Raw genomic sequence first — 17,617 nt, forward strand, 5'->3', positions numbered from 1 at the left:
CCATGATCAGGTTGAAATTCTGTCCAATACTCAGGTTCATAAAAAATTTGTGACATTCCTATTAGCCTCAGCTGGACTTTTTGTTTAGTGTTAATTACTAAATGTACATGTTAAACTAAGATGCTGAACGTGGTAAACATTACACCTGCTTAGCATCAGCATGTTAGTATTGTCATTGTGAGCATGCTAGCATGGCTGAAGTGTCTTAATCCTGTTATGACAAAGAGTTTGAGTTTGAATTTTCCAAATCCACTGAAGTCTTCTACATCAAAATCAAACAAAACTGGAATTGTGATTTTCACATGACAGAATAGATATGTTCATGGGTCAGAAATTTAATATGCTATATATTTACAAGCAATTTTCATGTTCAGATACGTCTGCACGCTTTAACGCGCTTTCCCATGCTCACGCATGATTTATGCTCCTTGCACATTGTATGCATGTTTTTGAGCATATGGTTTACTGGCATGTATGCCTATCGCTGTGTAGTATTAGACTTGTCAGTTATGCTTTGCAGTGAGGGCCTGAAAAAGGTGCAGGTCTCGGGTAATCCCTGCTCTGTGCAGTCATGTCATCTCTTATCACAACATGACCCTGCCTGGCCCTGAGGGCCTATTGTTGTGCCACAAAAATACTGGAGTCTAATAAGCCCTCAGCTGCTGCTCCAAGAGCCAGCGTTCACTGCAGTGACACAACTCTTTCCATCATCTACCTGCAGGTTTCTTCTTCTTCCTTTTACTTCAGTTCTTCTTGTTCCTGCTCTCCACGTCTACTTCTTTTTGTCTTCTGGTTCAAACTTTTCAAGACAGTCTGCCTGCAGGTCTCCTCTGTGGAGACACTTCCGGTGCAGGCTCCACTCTCAAGGCAGCTCCACTGTCAGGACAAGAAATGCCACCCAATTAAAATAAAATGCACAAGATGATACTTCCGCTGTCAGGAAAAAGACCACAGAGCTATCAGCTATCATGGAAAATACATGTTGCTGTTTAAAGTGATTTTGTCAATGATATACATTAAATAGTTCTGCAAATACAGTAACTTTATATATATATATATATATCTGTTAACATACCATGTTCAAAGATTGACTCTACCGATATAACAAATAAAAATACACATTGATTCAATAATTATAGGCTATGCCGTAGCAGTATTAGCCAATGTAAATATTAAATGTATTGATTTATTCTGTCAATGTAGCACATAGTGATTAACTCTGTCAATTTAGTGATATTTATTGATTGATTCATAAACAAATGTAGTCTATAGCTGTTGAAGTCTCTCTTCCTTTCTCATAGAAACAAACACATGCACTGTTCTCCTTTTATTCGCAATGTCTGCGTCATAATTTCTCTTTGCAGACAGACAATTTAATTGTGATCAGGTAAATTTACTCTAGCCTATATATATCTATTGATAAATGAGAAAACTACCAAAATGAACGTTATATTAATACAGCATATATGGAAAAGTTTGCTTGTGTGTATGAAATTGACTTAATTAGCAAACACTAGCCACTGCTGGCAGAATAACTGACTAGGTAACATTCAGTAATTACAGTGATTTAGTTTTATACAAACTGATAACATAATGTAAGCTATTTTAACAGCACAACTTAGCAAAATATTCAACCTATTTTACATTTTGGATAATGCAAATTTCCCAGTCACTGTTGTGTAGAGGAAGCTTCAAATAATGACCAGAATGGGTGTTGTTCAAACACATTGTTCATTTTACTCATCAATATGCTGCAGTTTTACAGAAAAGAAAGTAAACAGTAGACTTTACACACAAATATCATGATTAAAGCTGGCAGCAAAGCCAAGGCAGGTTACTTCCTTGAACCTTAAAATAAAAGAATCTATGTGTAACTCAAAACAATGTATTTTCAATACCTTTTCCATAGTAATACTGAATAACTTAAACTTATACTAAATGCTAAGTCACGATGCTTTATTGGCACTACAGCCTACAGCTAACTCTGCTAACAATGATGCAGTTCAGTAACTCTGGGGGAATATGAGGACAAGGAAAACCTACACAAGCCACAGAGTGCAACTCACATCAACACATTACACTAAGTTTTTGGGGGTTTTTTTTACATTTCTTTGATATAGCTACTATTAAAACAACTAAACATTAATTGCCATACTTTATTTAGTAACTATAAACCATAGAATGTAAAAAAAAAAAATGGACATAGTCAAGTGACGATACCCATTGGTTTGTGTACTGCCATTTTTAAGCATGGATGTATTATAAGAGCTGGATACAAGACCAAATATGGCGCCCATTCAGTCCATTTTTAAATCGCTTTTCTCGGCTTGAGGAAAGTCTTACAAACATATAACCTCCATGGATCAAAAATTCATAATAGAAAGAGTCATACTTGATCTTGTTTGCAGTTTGAAGTGTCCTGTCAACAGTTTTACAGACATTTCTTTTACAATTGTGGTTTATGGGGAATATGCTTTCTGGGTTGCAGAGGTATTTTTCGCTGCAATTACGTGAGTGGCCACTGGGAAAAATTGGCTGCATGGCCATGTTTTGAAGCCTTGAGTTTGGTGATTTGATTGGAATTTTGGGGCCAGAAGTGACCATATTTGGACAAGAAGGTGAAGTTTACCCTAGTGCTAGGTACTGGCTGGGTTAGCATGGTTCATTTACAGTCTATGGTTAACTCTGATAATGCCAATGCTAATGTTAATTATCTCCAGTGAAAAACAGGCTTAAAACCATTAAAACAAAATGTACTTACCAGAAAAACTGACCAGCTGAATCCTTAGCAGGTCTTTTAGTACAACCAAACACTGAACAAGACTCTTTTAGACAACCAAAATGTTACAATTAACTTTCATGAACTGAAAACACCCTGTGAAATAGCGATGGCTAAGGCTATGCTTATACTTTGTGAATCTGGGGTTACACCATGGTTACGTTATGTAATTAACATTGTCGCTGTGGGAGCGGCTTGTCAATCACAAGATAGCCACAGCCTAAAGCATACCCTGCTTTATCGTATGTTTTACTCTAAATGGGGCCATCATTTACAAAATTATTGCTGCTGTTTTGAAGAAGACTTGAAACTAGTGATTGAGACCATCAACTCATTAGGAAACTGTTTACTGAGGTAAGAAGTTGGGTCATTTTCTCATAGATTTACATACAATCAGACTTCTTTTTGGAGCCAGTGGAGTTGCCCCCTGCTGGCCATTAGAAAGAATGCAGGTGTAAGGCACCACCGCATTCACCTCACTTGTCAGATCGGGAGCTACCCATCACAGTCACATTGTCACAACTATGCACAACTCTTGAAAACAACTGTGGGCATGTCTTGCGTCTTCTGCTATGGTTTTTAATACATGGCAAAAAACCAACAACATGTTATTTCCTGTCCTGACAGTGGAGCTGCCCTGAGAGCAGAGCCTGCACCGGAGCCATCCCCACAGAGGAAACCTGCAGGCAGACCCCTTTCAAACTTTTGGAAAATGATTTGCTGTAAAAAAAACAACATCTAATAGTTTCATTTGACAAGAAAAGTAAACCACAGAATTATTCAAATTCCTTTCTCTACCATTCTCATTTCTGCTGTCTTCATTATTTCTATTTGTTAGAGAGCTCCAGTCCACATACTTTCGGAAATTGTTTTTAACAGTTCCAACAATCTGTGAAATCTCGGGTGGTCCTGTGTTGTGCGGTGTTAAAGACTTTTAACACCGCACAACACAGGACAGCACAGCACTTTCATTGAACTTAAAATTCTGCCTCAGAGAACATGGAAGTCATTAAGGGCCCTGGGTAAGAGGAGACCTTTGGGTTCCACCGGGCAAATGAATGGCAATTAAAGTTAATTCAATTAAACCTTGTATTGCATTTCAGAGAGGGAAAGAGCGGTCGACAGCTTTATCCACTGCGTTTTTCTCATGAGAATAAGGAACATGAGCTCTCAACTCAGTCAGTGTGGTAAGCCATTTTGGAGAGAACTACAAAGGGAGCCTGCGCTGTCTTGACTCGGAGCAGCTCTTTAAGTGATTAATATTGTTGAAAAGCAGCTATCTAAACAGTTACGTGACCATCAATGTTCAGTTTGTTCCGCTTTGCCGTGCTACCACCATATTTATATGGACACAGCAATCAGAATGTTTGGATTACATATTGCCAAAATTAACTGGGTTGTCTTAATTAATGAGCTCAATCAAACCAGGATATCTTTTGAAAATGGAATGGCAATAAATATGAATGAATGTTTGCTGTGGTAAACTTGGCCAGAATTACTGTCTAAGTAAAGCTGATGGAGTGAAAGGATTGGGTCATTGGCTTCATTTCCCCACTTTGCCATCAGCATTGCCAATTCCCACTGTCTCCAAAATTTTTGTACACCTGAGTCAGAATTTCCATACAGGTGACCACATTCTTCAAAACCAAGAACTTTTCAGTGGGAAGTGGCGTATGTATCTTTCAAGCCCTGTTTTATATGTATGTAATGAGGCCTCTGGTCTCAAGAACAAGGACATCAAATTGTAGTGCCTGAAATTTACAGGTGTCACATTTGTGTTAACCACATGATTAATGCAGTTCAGGATTAAAGAAAGTTAATTCAATTGACTCATTTTGCTGCCTGAGATGACTGAATAGATTTTTTTAAATCATGAAAAAATGAATTAACTCTTCATCCTGGTTTTCAGATCCTATTAAACACAGGTTTAGTGATTCATTGCCATAACATGGATTGTGAAGACAGTTTAGTCAATGATAAACCAGCAAGAGAAAATGTAAAAAGTTGGTTAGGTACAGGAGGTATGTTTGCAGGTAGCTGCTAAATCAGGAAAACTGTGACTGTCAGTAAACAGACATTTACTGGGTGTTGCCATAATCAGTAGATATATGGTCAACCATCCACTCAGATGACTTGTGTCTGAATTTCTTGCTATGAGGGAATTAGGTTGCTGTGAATCCATGCGTAACTCCAGTGTAAGTGGGTGTGATTAAGAATCACTGGGACTGGATCCAAGCTGGAACAAAAAACTTCAGTTTAGAATTCCTCTTTAGAGATTAGAAATGCATTCCAGAAAAGGACCGTAGATCTGTGTTATGAATTAGTGCCAAAAGGTTTAGTACATTCATAAATGATTTTAAACACTATGAAGTATGTGAATCCCTTTTAACTGAGACATCCAAGCTCTTTAGTGCCAGAACTTTCTCTTCAAAATGCATCAGTGTCCAAAAGACATAAACCATGCTTTTAGTGTGCTAGCAGCTGTAGTAAACATTGTTTCTCTGTCTCTCATTGGCCTTTACATATCACACAGGTATGCCAGCATTGCATTGATAGATATATTGCAGCACAAATGGGTTGCATATGGAATGCATGGTTGTAATATGGTAAGTTAGGTATATACACTGAAGTATGCACACACACACTGAGCCAGGGGGTTAAGAGGCTTGTAGGGCCCGTTTAAACCATTATCAAGTCCAACAATCTGTCTGCAGTTGGATTTCGCCTCATTCACTCTTTCCTCCGAACTCTTTTCTCCGCTCACTTCATCCATCCACCCCCAGCAAGTCATGACTGTTTTCATTACAACCAGATTGTTCAAATGAAAATAAATCAAGCCTCTCCCTTCGCCTGCCTTCTTTTTCTCCCTCTCAGTCTCTTTCTTTTCTCTCAGCACCCTGCAGCAGCCCATGTAGAGAAAGGTCTCTAAACGAGAAGCACATTGTGGGGTTAACGAGGGTGATGGGCTGTGAAGTTGGGGTTTGCTTTAATTTAGGGGCTCATTGTGGTGTATGTAGTTTATGTATTGACTGCCTATATCGACAAGGTCTGTTGGTTCAATCCAGTCAAATCATACATATCAAGTAGGTGAAAGAGACCTTTGATCACATGTAGGAGCAGGCATGCTTTTAAATGGGTCTTGGGTTGTGAATATGTTGCATGTGTTTTTGTAATTAGGGAACCATGGCCTATACACTGCTGCACCTCTGTCTGAAACACCATTGTTAGTCTTTCAAAACTCCTGTTGCACAGAAAAAACAACTTAGTGAAAATAGTTGAAAAAAATGACATGTGTGGCCTAAATTGCACTAAACATACTGGTGCTTTTGTTAAATATACTGTAGTGCTTACGTAGTGAAATGTGAGGAAAATTTTGCAATTTGCACTTACTATTACCAATCAAAGATGGTGCAGGATTTCTTCTTCGTTCACTGACCAGAGAGGTGTGTGCTCAGAGGCACCACTGCTGTCTGGCAGCTTTAAAGCAACAATACTGATATAGGAGCATTATGCTGGAACATACAGTAGCTTCCAGCCACAAGCGGCAGTATTGAGCTCACTGCTGCTCTGCAACACTCCAGTCAGTGAGCAAAAAATCTGGTTTCATCTTCAATTAACATTGTACTGATTTAAATTGAAATCACTCCTTTGTATTTGACTGACATTAACTTAACGCTTACCTGACTTTGATTGATAACTCACTACTAAGATTACTGTCCCTGAGTTGCAAACTTCTTTCAGTTACGCATTTTATGAATACCTGGGTGACTAATGTTCAGGTTACCTTTGATAGGTCATCCAGGATTGTGATAAATTTCTGGATCAGGGCTAGATAATCCTCCTGCTTACCTCTTTGTACAAGTGATGGGTCTTACCTTTAATGCCAGACATCATTTTTCACATCTATGTCTGCAGTGCAGTGCTAAAAAAAACTGTTGAAGCATAGACTTCCTAACTGCTGCTTAGCTACCACCTGATCTAATCTGTTAGATCTGTTACTGTAATCTAAACAGAGAGGACGTCTTATAAAAATGCTTTCCAAGACACATCCCTTGTGTTCTTTGACAGGTTCAGACAGCACAACACCGAATGCCATTCAGGAATTGCAACAATGTCTGTTATGTTTCTGGGGTAACACATTGTTACAAACACTCATCTGTCATGTACATGAGTTAATTTTTCCAGATGTCCACCTCAAAATAAAAAATTGAAATTTTACAAACTTTCGGCTGACCTGTCTTTCATGCCTGGGCTACATTGTCTGGGAATTTACAGTATTAATCTGAGTGTTTAAATATATTATTCAAAGTTTTTGGTGTTTTTCTCAAGGTTGCTTAGGCAGTAATTCTCACTCATTTCTTTTACCTACGAAGCTGATCTGAAGAGTCAACCAAGAATGTTCTAGGCCGTCACAAATAGACTCAGTTTCAGTTACCTCTTACAGCACCCTGTACTATTATGACATTTTATTAGGTTTATATTGTCTTTTGTCTACACTGCCGACTGTTTTGCTGAATCCTAAAAAAGAAGCCTCTCCTTCCTTACTGCCACAGTTATAGTACGCCATCCGAGGCCACACCCTTCAAAAGTGGTTCTTGTTTTAGCAAACACACAAAACAACGAAACAAAAATGCTTACCTCCCAGTAATTTTCTGTGGAATCCAGAATGATAATCTTAAAAACCCGCCCTTGTGGCTTCTGTCAGTTTTCCATCTTTTTAAAGGAATCTCCTTCATTTTAATCTCATTTTCATTAGAAACTGAAAGGGTATAATCTCATCCATGAATGTATAATTAAGTATTAGTGTTTCTGTATTGACTTTCTTCTGGGGGTTTTTTTCTGGGTATTAAACATGTTCAACTGGCAAACTGTGACTAATGCAGATCTCAGCATAGAGTTATGGTTCATTTATGCCCTCTGTATGCATGTACTCTGTGTCTATCTTAATGCAGCCAGCTCCTCAGCTCATTAGTTAAAACTGGTTGTATCTGATTAGGATTTATAAAATGTGTCCAAATACCAAATACTTTATACACAGATGTTGACAGACAATATTTTTTCAGTTGGTGTACAAATAATTACTCTTACAATTTCATACAAATTATATAAATTGTGATCAAACTGCAACTTTTGGAAAGCTACTAAAACACTTCACAAAGAGCAAGAAATAATGTTTGTTTTTTGTCAAGGATTTGATTTTTTTTTCTGAGCTGAGAGACAATAGTGTACTTAATTTTGTAATTTATCCAATGTGAACATACAACATTCTTAAAACATGGAAATTTGTAATTAGGACACAGGGATTGATTATACGGAATAGGAAACATTCCACCCACTGAGATTTGAACTTTGACATACTGTAGCAGGAAAAGCACAGGTGTAATTAACAACATAATGACAGCATTTCATTCAGGTGTGCCAATTCCAGGGCTTTGGCATTTTTACATACTGGCTCACAGTCATGGCTTACCAGGAAACTTAAGTGACATGCATAATTAAGATGACTAGTTACACCTGTGCTTTGACACATCACAATGTCAGCCATAAAAATGGCCCCATTAGATCAATTCTTTTTAAAGGCAGGTTTGTCTATCAGAAAGGTTGGTATAAAGACAGCTGAGGTCCATTACATGTGCAATTTGAATGGCAGGTCCAGTGTTTTTGTATTAAAGCAGACATACCTGAATAATGAGGTCACAGTCTCTGTTTGGTTGTCATGGATACTGAACCGTGACACAACTCTGAAGTCTTTATTTGCTTAAATCTGTCTATGAAGAATGGTAGTGAATTAATCGTGTAAACATTCACTTGGTGGAAAAAATTACATAATACTCACAAGAGAAATGCCTATTTTCTACTCTTAGAGGCTGCAACTTGCACTCTTCACTATATGTTTGGGTGTTTGGGGGTTTTTTTCTTATTGCACTGTTTTCATTCCAATTTACTGTGAGTAAGATGTAAAACATGTAAATACTGAGTTAACAAGAAAACAACCAATGGCAAACTGTAGCAGAGTAATGTAATCTACGTATGTGATTTGGAAACTATGTTATTTTGTAATATTTTCCACTGGCATCTGTTCTTGGCTATTAGAGGAAAATACAGAAAATGACCTCCATCCACAAACCAACATAACGTCATAAAGTAATCATGTTGTGGTTGAGGTTAGTGAATGTGTGTATATGAGTGTAATGAGGTATTGAGAGATACAGGCAGTGTGTAATCAGCTTCTGTTGTTACTGGAAATCCTTTCTCAGTTGTTGTGTTTAACATTGCTCTATGACAACACTGCTTTCCATTTGAAACTGACTTATAACCTCACATCCACAAGGAGGAGGAAAGCTGCTAAAGCCATCACTGTTGAGCACATTCCTGCGCCATTAAACAAGACCTAGGGTGTTTTCAAACGTACAGTTTGTTTGCTCTGGTCTGAATCAGTGGATGAGTTGGTAAATTTGCGCATTTTCCCATTGGTTTGGTTTCTTTACACACACAGAAATATCCAAGTAAACCAAAATGCATCACTACAAGCCACGTGGGAATGTTCACCCCACTCATTGGTCCAATGATTCTGGAGCAGGAGCAAGTACGTAAACACTGGGACAAGATCCTGAAGATGGTCATCTGGCTGGATTTTAAATATGCAATGTATGTATGTATGTATGCAAAGGGCACCTGGCTACAGGAGCTGTTTAGCTCAAACTTGAAGAGTATGCCTTGCGGTTGGGTTGGATCAAGGTTGGATCCCTTTCCTACTGCAAACAAACTGCTCCAGAGTTTGTTTGGGACTGGACCACATCCTCAAAGGGTCTCAATTTGGTTGTTTTTGGGCATCACCTGGGTACCAAGGTGGAAAACAAACATATAAGGAAGTAAGATTCAAGCAGACTAAACAGTGGAGGTTTGATAACAGCCAGGGAGTCTACAGCCATGCTAGCGGCTCTGTTGAGCACACATGCTCACAATGACAATGCTAACACCCTGGTGTTAAGCATATATAATGTTTATTCCTTATTATCAGGCTCAATTCCTTATTATCAAGCTGTCCTAACAAGTCTCTAAAGACTCTCCAGCTGGTCCAGGATGCAGCTGCACGTGTACATACAAAAACTAGGAGAAGAGATTATATTTCTCCCATTTTAGTGCCTCTGCGCTGGCTTCCTGTAAAATCCAGAATGGAATTTAAAATCCTTCTCCTCACCTACAAAGCCCTTAATGGTCAGGCACCATCATATCTTAAAGAGCTCTATTACCCCACTAGAACACTGCCCTCCCAAAATGCAGGCTTACTACTTCTGTATGTGTAAGAGTAGGCTTAAAACCTTCCTCTCTGATAAAGCTTATAGTTAGGTCCAGCCAGGCTTGCCTTGGACCAGCCCTATAGTTATGCTGCTATAAGCCTAGACTGCCGGCGGACTTCTCATTATGCACTGAGCTCTCCTCCCCCCCCCCCCCCCTCCATCTGTATGTAATCATGCACAGGTTCCTTTGGATCAGGTTCATAGACCCCCTAGTTAGGGATTGTGGGCTCTTCTGGACAGTGGCTGTGGGGACGTTGTGCTTGCATGGTCCTGCTTGATGCCTATGCCTGCTATTATTATCATTAGTTATGTTTCTATTATTATTATTGTTCTTGTTGTTATTATTGTTATTATTATGCTACTGTGTGTCTCTCTCCCCCTCCCTCTTCCTCTCTCAACCCAGTCGGTCAAAGCAGATGGCCACCCACCCAGAGCCAGGTTCTGCTTGAGGTTTCTTCCCGTTAAAGGGGAGTTTTTCCTTGCCGCTGTCGCCAAGTGCTTACTCAAGGAGGACTGTTGGGTCTCTGTAAAAGAGTCTAAAAAAGTCTATACCTGCTCTATGTGAAAAGTGCCCTGAGATAATTTCTGTTATGATTTGGTACTATATAAATAAAGTTGAACTGAATTGAAATTTATCATGTTCTCCATCTTAGTTTACCATGTTAGCATGCTAACATTAGCCAATTAGCACAAAACACAAGGTGCAGCTGAGGCTGATTGAAATGTCTTTAGTTGTGCATGTATATATTATGTATAAGTCATAGACCAAAGTATTGGACACATTTTATATATTGTATATATTATATATTGTTATGTTTATAACAATATATCCTGTAGGGGACATGAATATGTGTAACAAATTTCATGGCAATTCATAGAACAGTAGACATTTTACTGAAATCCATATGTCAACCTTGTGGTGGCGCTAAAGAAAAAGTGAGAAGATCACCAAAATAGTAGGATTCATCCTCTGGGAACTATGAATATCTGTATAAATTTTTATAGCGATCCACCCAGCAACTGTTGAGAAATTACAGTCTGGACCAAAGTGGTTGACATACTGACATACAAAATTTCCAATCCTTTGAGACATGCCACTAGAGTTATGCTGCTAACATGGCACAAAACCATATAAAACTTCAGCAGACACCATTCTTGATAAAACAAAAAACAAGGTTCTTTTAAAATTAGATCTTTTTAATACTGTTCTTTTTCTCAGCATTGCTTTTCTGACAAACACATACACAAAAACATATCGACTTTAAAACGAACAAAAAACAATATGGAAAAAAGACAAAAAGGTTTCCCTAAATAAACAGAGAAGGTACTGTAACAAGCATGTTGAAAATATTTCAAACATTTCCTGCCCCTCTCACTGTCCAAAGCAATACAAAAAGTCTTCCAGTTGATATATCAGGGGAGAGCAGATTGCCGATATATGAGCATCTGTGTCTGTGTTTATACTGGAATATTGACAGAGTGAAGCCAGAGAATGGTAAGTTGATTTTGGACAGTGCTGGAGTGTAGTGCATGGATTCAATTATAAAGCAGACAATGTATTGTAAATGTGAAGGCAAAAATATAGGCATACACACACATATACACACACACACACACACACACACACACACCTGAACAAACTAACTGATAACACCCAGTCATCCAAGCTTTTCACTATTAGATAAGGCAGGAACTGAGAACTCCTTTTTCAAAATCTGACTAAATTGATTCTGCATTCAAAGTAAATTTCATTAGATTTCATGTTTCTTCATTATTAGTTTATGATGTAATATAATGCGATGTCTTGTTGCAGTGAAATAAAGGCCCTTTTGTTCTAGAAATACACATCAGCATGTAATATGACACAAGATGTCAGCAAGCCTTGATACCAATGTTCCTAAGGCACGTCTCCGTAAATACTTTGCTGTTTAAGATTCTTTCTCATGAACGGAAAAGATATAAAAAAGAAAAGTAGCACTAAAAGCTTGTGATATTCCCAGCTCCAGACAGGAAAAAGAGAATAAATACATCACAACGGTGCATTTAGTCTGTACATTTCATAGTCTGGTTGGCTGTAAACAAGCACAAGCCAATAATTGTTGTTGACCAAAAACACACTTGATGCATGAAGTGGGGGTGGGGTGGGGCAGAGAGGATAGGGTGTGAAAGAACTAAAAGCTACAGGGGGGCACTGTCTAGACCTTATATCAGAAAGGATATGGTCAGCAGTGCTGAGAAGAAACAAGTACCTAAAACTCACTGACACTCAGCAATATACCTCAAAGCACTTTGAAATTGCTTTTCTCGGGACGCGTGTGCAGCTTTATAAGAGTGGGCTCTGTGGCAAAAGTCCTTTGAACACAGATTTTGAAGCTTTGGCGGTCAAAAACAGTCTGAGGCTTGTCTTAACCATGTCTTTATGGAGCGTTGGCAGACTTGGCAGAGAGAATAAAGTATCTGACACTTTACAATTACATTCAGTTGGTGAGTTCCCCAGACCTATTTTGGGGAACCTCAACATGTTAAAATCACCTTGTTTTAATTTAATATCTTAATTAAAACTTTTTAATGGATATTTCTTTACTGTTGGTTGCTTTTAGTTTAGATCTACTAAGAACTTAAGCTAGTATTTACTTCAGCATTCACTGCAAGGAGCTCTGGAAAGTTTCAGCTACATGTAACATAAAATGCTAAAATTATGGAATCCATAATGAATTAAGCAGGATTTTTCAAGGGAGAACAATTAATAATGTTTCAACTCACAACAATAGCAATACTGAATGGACATCAACAGCAAAAAAACATGATAAAAAATACAAAAACACATGGCAAAAACAGAATATCATAAAATCAGCTAAACATAACAGCCTTCCTGTCACGGCACAGAACAATGCAGGCAAAGTCTTTTCTCAATGGCTCTTCATTCAGTCCATTTATCTTTCACAGCAAATTTATCTCCCATGGAGCCAAAAGCTTTCGGATGTGTGGAGAGAATTATTGATAGATCTGTTGACAGAGAAGAATCCAAATCCGTATGTGTAGAAACCTGAAGTTTTGTTTCAGATTAGATAATGTCAACAACAAAATATGGAGTTTAGACAGCTTTTATGGTTATCAACCTATTAGCTTTTTCTTTTTCTACTAGTATTTTCAATTTTTTTTGTTATTGCATTTTCTCATGTGACCATCAGTCTTGTAGCAGTTCGTGACTGTGACACTGGAAAGGAAAAGGAATATCTCCCTTCAGTGCAAGTTCTTTTTATAATCCCCGTGGAGCAGCTGGAGTTGTTTGAAATCCAATTTTGTACCAGGACGTGTGGTCAAGACGAGTCTACATCTGCATCACTGTTTTCATTTATATCACTGTCATTTCCTCCAGTTCTGTAGACCAAACGCAGTATCTTCCAAATCCAGCAACAGGATTATAGCTCATTCAAATAGTTTCTTTTATATAAACAAAGAATCCTTTTAAAAATGAGCCATCAGTTACAGTTGTGTCAATGCAAAAAGGCACTTTCGTTATCAGTCTGCTACTAAGACCCTTCTAGTCGATTGCACTTAGTTTAATCACTTGGTTAGGTTTCACCACCATCAAACTCTGCTGGATGACTTTAAACCATATCCTGTTCACTGTCCCACAGTGGTAGCACATTTCCAATATGCTGTAATCTTAAATTCATCATTCAGTATCTCTAAAATAGATGATCCAGTCTGTAGTCATGTCATTTGGACAATAAAGGATAATAAGTGCCACTTTTCAAATTATGGATATCTGAAATTGGAATGAAAATTTGATTTTTAACCACCAAATGAGCCACAACAGGATCTCACAAGTCTCGATGGGCAAGCCCACTCGCTCCAAAATCTTTCCAAGTGTTTGTATTTTATTGCATCTTAGAAATAAGATGGCTTTAGGGATGCTAGATTATTATTTGATGGGCAATGTCCTTGCATCAAAGGTACTTCATAGTCCAAACCCCCATTTTGTTGCAAGGATGGAGGTGGCTGAGGAGTATGACAACGATCAATCTCAGGCTGTTTGTGGGGTAGCGTACCATTTCCCCCGTTCTCCAGGCAGGCCTTGACCCCCTCCAGTTCCATGGGATCAGGATCAGCAGGGCCCAGCTCCAGTTCCATTCCTGCCTTGGCCTGCCTCCTCTTACGCAAACAGATGATTGTACCAACCACCACAGCCAACCCCAGCACCAGTGCCAGGGCAGCCAGGGCGGGTATGAGAGTGTATGTGAGCTGGCTCTGTGTCTCCACCCTGGGCTCTGAGGATGTCAGTGGAACCCCTGCGGTGCGAGCCTCTGTACATGACCCAGTTTCTACAGAGCTGTTGACCCTTGAATTCATTCTCTCACCCAGGGGAGTGGCACAGACTGAATAGGTGCAGTTAGGTCTCAAACCACGCAAAGTATACTCAGGGTAGGATGCCGGCACACTCAGAATAATGGGACGGCGGTCAGGGCCTGAGAGGTTACGGTAGGTCAGCCTGATGCCACGGATGTGTGGCCGTGTCTCGATGAAGCGGTGCAAGTCAAGAAGGATAGATGTGGAGGTCACCTGGCGTGAGCTGATGGCATCAAGCTCAGCAGGTATCTCAGGGGCGACCACAGACACTTCTGTTGCTGAAGGTTTTGGTGGCTCAGGAACCTCATCCACATTTTCACAGTATAGGCCCGAGGTTCCTGAGGGACACAGGCAGCCCAGTTGCCCCAACGGGTCAAAATTACAAGTGCCCCCATTGAGACAGATGTTTGCTGGACAGATGTGCTGCTCATATTCCCCACTGGTAGAGCTAGGGGAAACTGGAGGTTCTGGTGGAAGGGGGTAGCTGTCTGTTTCTGAGGAGAGGGTTTCCTCACTGGGTGGAGGTGGAGGAGGAATGGCATTGGTATGTGTGGCTTCTGGAGATGTGGTTGGCATCTGGGGAACAGGAGTACTCCCAATGGGGGAGGCAATCATCAATGTTGTGGTAGGTGGACACCCAAAGTCTTTGTGCTCCAGTGCTGAAAGCTTCTTCCCAGCATTAACTAGGGGGAAGTGGCATCTAGTTTCCTCAGGTCTCCCAAGATTCACACTCCTCTCTTTTAGCCAGACAGGGAACCAGGCTAATGGACACAAGCAATTGAATGGGTTCTCAGCTGCTGTCAGAAGTGTCAATCTGGGGAAGGTCTGGAAGAAACCGTGAGGAAATCCCTGGAGATTAAGTCCACTGAGGTCCAGCTCTTGGAGCCCATTCAGTTTCTGGAAGTCCTCCTTCTTGAGCTCACCCAACGAGTTGGCAGCCAGGCTAAGCTTGATCAATCCCTTGAGGGAGTCCTGCTTTAGGGCCTGAGGCACCTCAGTTAACTGGTTGTTGGAGATGTCGAGGTCATGGAGGTTCCCCAGGGAGGCTATGAGATCCTCATTCACAGAGATAAGCCCCAAAGAGGCCACCTTAAGGGCTTCCAAGTGGGGAGTCTGGAGGTCTGATGGTCCCAGGGTTGGGATGTTATTGTTGCTGAGATCTAGAAGCAGAAGATTGGGGAAATTAAGAGATGGCAGTGAGGTGAGCTGGTTCCCTTGGAGCTTGAGTTCCAGTAGCATCTCTAAGCCATCAAAAGCTTCCATATGGATGCTCTGGATGCGATTTGCATGGAGATACAGCCTCTCCAGTTGGACCAATCCAGAAAAACTTTCTTTGGAAATATGGGTGATGTGGTTAGATGACAGGTCTAAGTTCTTCAGCTTTGACAGCATCTCAAACACACCATCTGGAACCTCTGCCAGCTCATTCTGGCTCAGATCTAACAACTCCAACTCCCCCAGACCTCTGAAGTCATCTTGGGCCAAAGTATCAATGCCATTTTGGAAGATGTAGAGATTTCGGGTGCTGGTGGGGACGCGGGGCACAGTGCTGGACCGTCGCTGAATACAGAATATTGAGTCCTGGGGTTGACAGGAACAGTCTGCTGGGCACTCAAAGGATGACACCAGACCAGATGAGGCAAAGAAGAGAAGGATATAAGTCAGCATGGTGATGTCGGGCCTGAAACTCTGAAAGACATAAGAGAGAGAGAAAATGGTCAGTGTTAATCACCATTTGCTTAATAAGCTGGCCATAGTTAAGAGTGAGACTTTACAGTAACAGTTGAAGTGTAAAATAGACTCTTCAGTTACTGATGAATAAATAGAAGTTATGTAAGTCTTTTCACAATCTAATTCCTAAAGCCTAATTCTATTTGCTTGTAAATAAATGCCAGGGGAATTTTTCTCTATCCCTTTGTCTTGATCCACAAAGATACATGCACTGACATTAAATCATTCAAGCACAAAGACATAAAGTACAATACAATGGACACAAGAACACTTTAACTCAATCAACTAAACCCTGCTTCCCTGCACACACATGCACCCATACAAACAGAAACACTGACTGTTCCATTATAGTGAATTTGTTTTATATCCTTAATTAGTAGACACCCAAGGGATCAGGACCCAGAGGCCAAGGCACAAGGTTAACACAGCCCACCCAGGGTGACCCCTCCTGGGGTAAGTGAGAAACCCATTCAGCCTCATCCCTGTGTTTATGACACAGTCCTTAGCCCGTGAAACTGAGTCTGTCGTAATGCAGCTGGACATCAGCAGCCACACTGCTACTACATACAAACATATGAAAGGCAAATATGCTGTGAGTGTGAATACACACACACACACACACACACACACACACACACACACACACACACACACACACTCAATCACATCTTCTGACATATTTGCCGAATAGTGTTACCAAAAACATGGGTGCCACATACAGGACTGCAGGAAATTGGGGAGCAACAGCAACTGTTGACTTTGTATGTGTGTATTAGACAGAGATGATAAATGGAGTAGGGTGACCATGCAATGACAAACAATCCATCAACTTTAAAAATCAGACCTGTAAGTGCTAAGAAATAATGAAACTCAAAATCTCACTCTTAGCTAGTCAGTGTTGAAACTGACTGAATGACATCACGCACATATAAATTGCCACCATAAGATTTTGACAGAAGGCAAAGAGTCATGAATACAGCCCAAGGTTTGTCCAAAACCTTGTGAAACAGTCCAACTGCCCAAACAAAGCTGTACAAAGGAATAAGTTTGTGCTAAAGTGTGGATCAAACCTTAGACTTCTTCACTTCTTCTCTAATGGGGTTTGAAAGAAAGGTTTTTTGTATGCAGATGCCCAAAAGAAAAAAAATAGGGTTCAAGAGACTCGTGTTTAGATTCACTGCCTTGGGTTACAGCAGGAGTAGTGCCTCCTTAGTGTAGTAAATTTTTGAATCATTTCACTGTGCAAAAAGATGAACAATCCAACTCTCATATCCTTCCCTAATTCTGTATTGACTGTTCTCTCACTGTCATATAAGGTCCATATACAGTAGCCTTTGTGTATATGCAGATATACAATATTGTATAAGTAATGTACATTTGACTTGTGTTTCACTGGAGTCTGACTCAAGGACTCTATTTTAGATGTAGGCTGTGATTCAGCCTCAGCTAGAAT

The 17,617-nt window shown here is 39.9% G+C and overlaps 1 protein-coding gene across 2 annotated transcripts in view; it reads right to left on the bottom strand.

The window, feature by feature from the left end:
- Positions 1–12,163: 12,163 nt before the first annotated feature.
- LOC121886754 (vasorin-like) overlaps positions 12,164–17,617 on the bottom strand; it is a 38,267-nt gene continuing 32,813 nt past the window's right edge. For both annotated transcript variants that reach the window (XM_042396998.1, XM_042397005.1), the window contains one exon: positions 12,164–16,122. In XM_042396998.1, coding sequence (XP_042252932.1) covers positions 13,975–16,122 — 2,148 coding nt within the window. In that variant the 3' untranslated portion in view covers positions 12,164–13,974. The remainder of the gene's footprint in view (positions 16,123–17,617) is intronic.

The sequence above is a fragment of the Thunnus maccoyii genome, chromosome 2 (genome assembly GCF_910596095.1).
Source record: "Thunnus maccoyii chromosome 2, fThuMac1.1, whole genome shotgun sequence".
In the NCBI taxonomy this organism is placed as follows: Eukaryota; Metazoa; Chordata; class Actinopteri; order Scombriformes; family Scombridae; genus Thunnus; species Thunnus maccoyii.